Below are 6,987 nucleotides of genomic sequence, written 5' to 3'. Positions count from 1 at the left end.
ACATACGGTGCACAGAAGGACAGCTCCTTGCCCTCACAGTGTCACTCTGCCAGAGTTTGCCAAACTGTTCGGCCAGACTGCCACAAGCCACCAGCAACCAGGTGCCAATTACAAAGAAGGCTCTTTACTGTTCCCTCCTCCTCTCCCCAGCATGGCCGCCCTGCTGCCAGGAGCTTTGCTCAGCATCTCCCTGAAGGGCCAGGGCCCCCTGTCCAGCTACTCACACCTCCTGTACCCCTTGCTCTTTGGCTAGTTCCTCTGGGGGGCCTGCTTCGTGGTGCTAGGACCCGCTGGGCCCCAGCCTTGCCAGATCTCTCTTTTCTGGGTTTTAGGGGCCCCGCTCCTCTTTGTGGCTCAGAGCAAGTCTGGACTTTCTGCTCAGCCTGGGGATCATTCCACCCCAGAGGTTGCTCAGAACCATCTGACTGGCGCATGGAACTCTCCTGGTCCCCAGGCCTTGCACTGAGCACACACAAGCTCTTCCTAGGCCCAGGGCTACTGCTGCCTCCTAGAGAGAGGTCAAGGGGAACCAAGTCAGAGTTTTGTGGAGAGCCAGGGCCTGGACTGGCTGTTGAAGCTCCAGACTCCTCTCTTGGCTCCTCTGGGGCTGCTGGAGCTGGGCTGGTTGCCGGGGCATTTAGGGATTTGCCCTGCTCCATTCTGCTCTGTGTCTGTGCACATTCCTTCTCGTTCAGGGTCTGGCTGGTGCTCTGACTTCCCTGAAACAAGAGATTGGCCGTGCTGGCTGGCAAATCCAGAGCTCATGTCCCTAGCCCGCCCCACTCTCTGTCCAGGTACCCACCTCCTGGCTCTCCACCTCCTCCTTGTCTTCCTTTGTCTCCCACCTGTAGAAACGCAGCACATGCAGGCCCCACTCTTACCTGCCCTACTTCACGTCACTAGCACCACAGTTGGTGGCCCGTGTTCCCCAGGGTCTCAGGAGCACCAGAGCCAGAATGAGGCTCCAGGATGCTTCCCTTCCAGCCCACTTTGCTCCCCAAATTCAGCCATTTTCTCTGAACACTGCCCCCCTTAGCCCCATCTCAGGTCCCCAGCTGCTGTTTATGGCCAAGCCTGCAGCACCTTGAGTTCTGTGGCGACCCCAGGCGTGTCTCTGCTTGTCCAGCCTGGGAAAGGCACCTGACTTCCTGGGGCAAGGTAACTGCTATAATTACCACTGGTCTCCCCAGGCACCAGGCTCTTGCTGCTGCTGCCTTTGCTGATGGCCTCTCCCTGCATCTCATTAACCTGCCACCAGGCAGCAGTCAACCAGGAGTCAGAGGCCCTGAGGGCCGGGCAGGCCCCTGGGCCAATGCAATTCTCAACTCCCAGAGGCAAAGGAGAGCCAGGAAATCAGGAAGCCCAGATGCCTCCCTTGACTTTGTCCCTGCCACCAGTTACCTGCGGGCCCGGCCAGTCAGCCTCTCTGTCCCTCGGGCTTTGCTGCATGCGGCCGGTGCCACCAAGTGTCTGCTAGCTTGCCCATTCCGATTAGTACCACCTGCAAAAAATAGTCCATAAATCCAGGAGAGAAGAAGGCCTTAGCAACCCAGCTCCTTCACCTGCTCATGGGACCCTGCTCCTCCTTCTCTCCCAACTCACCTTTGCCATCAGGGGGCAATGATGTGGGCTGCGGCTTCCAGTGGCTCCTGGGACCTATGTGGGGCAAAGGAAATGGGGAAAAGGTCAAGGTGACAAAGGATCCAAACACTGGTTTGGAGCAGGAACACCAGTTCTTCCAGGACTAGGAAGCTGTTGGTCCTTCTCTTGGTCCATTTGGGAGTTTTCTGGCTCCCAAATAGACCTCTGGTCTAGTGACCAGGAGAGTTGGGCCCCTGCACTCAGTCTGCCACTCCTTGCTAGGTGATTGGCCACCTCTTCAGCACTAGCTTCCCAATGGGTGAGATAAAAGGACCAGGAATTCACAAGCTCTTCCTACAACAGACCAGGGCCAGGGAAACTAAGACTTGTACCCATGAGGAACTAACAACTCAGCAGGACACCAGCACAGACTTCCTCGTGAGCCTTCTCCCCAGACGTGCTGGGGTCAGAACCTGCAGCCAGAGCTGTGGTTTTGGAAGGTGGGTTAGGAGGTCATGGTGCCCTCCCCTGATAGCAAGGCAGAGGAAGGAAGATGCTTCCATGCTTCCTTTAAGCTCTGAAAATAAGTGCTAAACCAAGAGACAGAGAAAAGAGAGGAAAAGGGTTAAAAAAAAAAGCCAAGGAGGGGAGAGGGGTGCTGGGGTGCTGGCTCACCCCTGGTGCTGCCTGCCCTGCCTGGGCCATCTCCTCGAGGCTTGCTGAAGTCCTGTAGCCTGTGGAGACAGACAGGGAGTCAGGCTGCTGGTGCAGGAGGAACAGAGGCTGCAGCAAGGCAGACACCAACTTCACTTCGCTCAACCCTAGCCCCAGAACTGAGGGCAGCAGGGAGATTATGATATTAAGAAAGATGGGGGACCCAGTGCCTGCACAGAGCCCGGACCCAAAGGCCCAAGCAGACCCTCACCACCCTGGGGAGGTCCCACCAGCCCTCCAAGAAGCAGCCGCAGTTAGCCCTACTCCAAGCCCCACAAATATGTCCGCCCAACAAGCTTCCCAGCCCTGCCACCCACATGGGCTTGGCCTTATCCAGGTCCCATGGGCGGCGCCAGTCACCCTGTGCATTTCTGTGCCGGGCAAGGCGGGCCAGGTCAATCTGCTCCCGCTCCTGCTTCCACTGGGCATAGTCCCAGCCCACCTCCAGGGGCCCCGACACTGGCCGGGAGGGAGCTGATCCTGGGATCTGGCCTGGACTCCGGGGCTCCCGAGCACCCTGCCAGGAGAAGACACAGGGAGAAGCAGAAGCAGCCCTGGCCTTGGAATGGAAATACGGAGTCTACTAACCCTTTCCTCTCTCAAGGGTTTGCCGTCCCCATCTAAAAATTAGATGTGTTCCATCTCTAATGTGCTGTTTGTCATGAGCATGGCTTCCATCTACTTGTTAGCTGTGTCTTTTGGGCAGGTTACTTAACTTCTCTGTGTATAATTTCCTCATCTGTAAAATGGGGATAATGCTAGCACCTATCCACAGGGTCGCTGCAGGGGTGTGTGGCCAGGCGGAGTGGAGAGGTCCACAGTGGCTGTAAGCGAGAGCCAGGACTAGGGGCTGCTGCCACCTAGAGGTCAAACCTGGCACATAGCCAGTCCTGTGCGCCCTCCTGCCCCCCCCCCCCCCCCCCAGGCCTCTACCCACTTGCTACCAGAGGTCCAGGTTAGGGGCTGGATCACACCTCTGGCTTACCTTCTCTTTCACTGCAGGGCCCACGCAACATAGGGAGTGGCCCGAAATAGGAAGAAGGGGAGGAGATTCTTGCTGGTGCTGCCTGGGCATGTCCCCTCAGATGGGAGATATGTGGCTCAGCTTCTTGGCCTCCCCCAAATGGGCACCATCATATTCATGTCCCCATCCCCTATTGAAGGCATACCTTCCATGCAGAGTCCAAGCTGATGGCCCTCTGTAAGGAGGAGCTGCGGCCTAAATCCTGTGCTGGTGACCTTTCTGTCCCCTGGTTCCTTGCTCTGGTGGGCTTCTCACTTACAACCCGCTTGGCCTGGGGGAGGTGAGTATGGGCAGAATGGCAGATCTGGGGAAGAAGAGACTGCACACCTAGTACCTGGGTTTCCCCCGCCCTGCTCACCTCGGCTTTGTTTTCCATGGTCACGGCCAGCTCCACCCGCTCCCTCAAGCAGAAACTATCAATGTGGTCCTCCACCTCCTCATCCTCGAGCATCTCGCTGGCTGCTCCGGGTCCCAGGGTGCTCCTTGTCCAGTTCTGGCTGACTACCCGCTTCTCCTGCAGAATGAGGTGCTGTGCCCTCAGGTCATGTGGGCAGGGCTGGGCAGGAGCTGGGGGCCGGGTCCTTTGGGTGGCTCCCCAGACTGAGTTCCAGCCCTGGCCCTCACTGGAATGCCCACAGAGAGCTGACTCCATGGGGCATTCACATGCTAGTGGTATTAGGTTATCCAGGCCCAGGCCACGCTGGGCCCAAGATTCCACAATGACCCGTCATCTCTGAGCTGGAAAATCCAGAGCACCCGGACAATGGGATTTTGTCCCTCAGCCACTGTTCCCAGCATTCAGCCTCACTTCTCTGACCTCTGAGGTTGGGGATTCAGGAGGAGCCTGTGCTTTGAGGCATACATACAAAGCTGTGGGCTGGAAAAGGGTAGAGGAGGCTTCTATTTGCTGGCCTTTCAGCTGTGGTCCTTTGGGGATAGGGGGCCTGAGCTGCATGAGGTTGAGATCTGGAGAGTACCCCAGAACCATAAGTAGGAAAGAAGAAAAGCAGGGGCAGCTGGCCTTCCCTGACACGGGCTGGGCCTCCACCTCCTTGCCGCCCTGCCCTGTCTTGGGGGGGGGGGGCTTACACCAGGAACCTGGCTGATGGTGACGGTGAGGCTGTCAGGCTGGAGGAGCTCCGGCGCGGTCACAGCCATACCCCCCTGCTCCGCCTGCCGCCGGTCTTCCTGGATCTCCTGTGGGAGGGCCTGGGGTCAGCATAGGCCATAGCCCCCCAGAAGCAGAGACACAGATGCCGACAGGCCTACACAGAGAGGTAACAGTGGGACACCAGGGGCAGGGACACATCCCAGAACCCCCAAGACCCTCACAGAGCCTCCGGGATGGACCACACTGACCCTAACCCTCTCCCCATGCCAAGCCTGCAGGAGAGACCACCACACAAGGGGTATGGGTCAGACAGGGAGTGCCAACCAGCTGGTCCTCCCAGCCCTTGGCACAGCCCACTCACCTGGTACCTGCGTAGTAGGGCCTGGTTCTTCTTGCGAAGGGCAACTATCCTCCGGTCCAGCTCTGCATCCTTTTCTTCCTGCCTGCTCATTTGGGACTTGGCCCCAGGAGGCCCCTGCAGAGGGCAGGGGCCCAAGCTCCTGACTGCTGGGCCCACCCTTTATCAGTGCCTCAACTTTCCCACCCAACCAGACTCCTACCACCCAAGGAGCAAACCCCAGACCCAGAGCTAGGGTCACAAAGGGAGATGGCATGTAGAAGGCCCTAAGGCCCACCCCCACTAGGTCTGTCTGCTCATCACTCTCCATTCTTGGGCTCAGGTCAGGGCCTCTTACCCAGGCCCACAGCTCCCACCAGTGGACTGCCCCTCCCCTGGCTCTCCAGGGAGCTCCACTGCCAAGCACAGCCTGGAATGGGAGTTATAAATGGCTCTGGCAGCAGAACCTGCCGTGACTGGGAAGTTGCCAGGGGATTCAGGAGGTCGAGGAGGGAGCTCTTTGGCTCCCAGGCTCAGAACCACAGTAAAAAGAGAGGCCCCTGATCCGTCCTGACCTCCCAAGTCCTGGACCCTACTCCTCAGGCCTGTCCCCAGCCTGTGGGAAAGAGCCACTCCCAAGGGCCCAGCCTTTCCAGGCCGTGAGCTGCTGGCCGTGGGTACAGGAGAGAGCCAGCTCCAGGGAGGCTCAGGTCCCTCCCTGTCTGGCAGGTCTTTGTCACCAGTGCCCCTGCTGGGCCCTCTGCCTGCCTAGCCACAGCCCTCTTCCTCCCAGGCCCAGCTGTCCCCAGCTGCCCCTAAGAGTATGCCTTCCTAGTGTCCCAACCCTCTCCCAGCCCCAAGAAGCCCTCCACCAAGGGCAAGGTGCCACTCACAGCTGAGTGCATGGCAACAGCGGGGCCGAAGAGAACTCCAGAGCAGCCCCAGGGGAGCCAGAGCAGGAGGGACGCCGGAGCCACCGGAGCTGGGCCTCTCCCTGCCGGCTTCACTGCTCAGCACACGAGATCATGTTGTGATTACAAAAGACTCCCCTGGGCTCCCAGCCAGGAACGCCTCGGCCACTGCCCCCACCCATCCACTCTCAGAGGGCGAGGACCAGCACGGCAGCCAGCTGGCCCTGCCCAGCACCTCTCCCTGCCCTGCCCCAGTGTCCCCAGGCAGACCGACAGGGACGTCGTCCTGGCAGATTGAGCCTACACAGGGTAGCTGGCTGTCCCAGGCCCCGCTTTCCCCAAGGCCCCGTGCCCCAGCACGGCCCCAGCCTAGGCCTGCCTGCGGACAGATGGGCAGCCAACACAGATCTTCTGCCCCTCTCATTAGTAGAGAAAGGTCTATAGGACCCAATTCATCCGGTACCCTGCTTTGAGGGCCCCCACTTCAAATGAGCTTCTCCCCACCAGTCCTAGTTAAAATAATTTGAAGGGGAAAAATAATAATAATTCGAAGGGATCAAGAAGCTCACCTCCCCTACGCTACCAAATACCACCTCATACCTAAAATAACACCATTAGTCACTCATTCCTTTAGGTTCAACATTGTCTTTCCTGTATTTTAAAGTACAGCCACAGCTCAGCTGTTCACGTCTCTCTTTGATGTGGGGTGAAGGGCTCTTGCCGTCACAGTTCACAGCTGGCCACCAGCCTTCCCTCCTCAGGCCCCTAACGCTGCCCCCACCCCTGCCTTGTTCTCTAGGACTGGCCCCTTTAGACTCTCTGACCCAGAGACAGGAAGCAACCTTTCTCGGGAAGGTCTCTCCCTAAACATTCCCTGTACAGCTAAGGCTGCTCCCTCTGCCCAGGAGAGCAGCTTGCCGGCAGTCCCACCCAGGGAGCCTTCGGGACCTGAGGAATGGGGGATTGGGAGGAGGGGTGGTATCTCTGTATCAAGAGTACCTGGGGTCTGTTTCGATAGTTATAGGGCCTTGACCTCTGGGCCCTGAGGTGGTCAGAGGTTCCTGCATTCCCTACATCCCTGATTGCCAAGGCCTCAGTTTCCCTAATCCCATACCATGACTTGTCCCCTTCTGTCTCCAGAGCAGAAAGCCCTGCTGTTCTCTCTGTCTTCCCCAGACCAGCCAGAGGTCTAAACTCTGCTCCTCTTGAACTATCCCTTCCTGTCCACCCTCCCTTCCCCACCACATTTAGCCTCTTTCCTGGCCAGGCCTTCACAAAGTACCCCTGACCCCACACCCAATCTCCGAGC

The 6,987-nt window shown here is 58.5% G+C and overlaps 1 protein-coding gene across 2 annotated transcripts; it reads right to left on the bottom strand.

Moving 5' to 3' along the window:
- Nucleotides 1-5,783, bottom strand: CCDC9B (coiled-coil domain containing 9B). 2 transcript variants are annotated; one of them, XM_066277108.1, is made up of 11 exons: nucleotides 5,661-5,783; nucleotides 4,792-4,905; nucleotides 4,409-4,516; nucleotides 3,678-3,833; nucleotides 3,465-3,590; nucleotides 2,613-2,812; nucleotides 2,257-2,315; nucleotides 1,603-1,656; nucleotides 1,402-1,501; nucleotides 803-845; nucleotides 1-719 (listed from the first exon to the last, which is right to left on the bottom strand). In XM_066277108.1, exons 1-11 carry the CDS (start codon nucleotides 5,670-5,672, stop codon nucleotides 180-182), a joined length of 1,512 nt encoding a protein of 503 aa, XP_066133205.1. In that variant the 5' UTR covers nucleotides 5,673-5,783; the 3' UTR covers nucleotides 1-179. The 2 variants fall into 2 exon arrangements, with proteins under 2 accessions (XP_066133205.1, XP_066133206.1); XM_066277109.1 differs by having other exon boundaries at nucleotides 4,418-4,516; nucleotides 5,661-5,768.
- Between the last annotated feature and the right edge of the window lie 1,204 nt (nucleotides 5,784-6,987).

The sequence above is a fragment of the Saccopteryx bilineata genome, chromosome 4, assembly GCF_036850765.1.
Source record: "Saccopteryx bilineata isolate mSacBil1 chromosome 4, mSacBil1_pri_phased_curated, whole genome shotgun sequence".
In the NCBI taxonomy this organism is placed as follows: domain Eukaryota; kingdom Metazoa; phylum Chordata; class Mammalia; order Chiroptera; family Emballonuridae; genus Saccopteryx; species Saccopteryx bilineata.
This window is presented reverse-complemented; position numbering and strand designations above follow the sequence as displayed.

Bases quoted from the DNA above. Each gene is read 5' to 3' on its own strand.
- CCDC9B (XM_066277108.1), bottom strand. The intron at 2,316-2,612 runs GTGGGTGGCAGG...CTGTCTCCACAG, and splicing joins CTGGATAAGGCCAAGCCCAT to GCTACAGGACTTCAGCAAGC. The intron at 846-1,401 runs GTAACTGGTGGC...GCGTTTCTACAG, and splicing joins CTGACTGGCCGGGCCCGCAG to GTGGGAGACAAAGGAAGACA.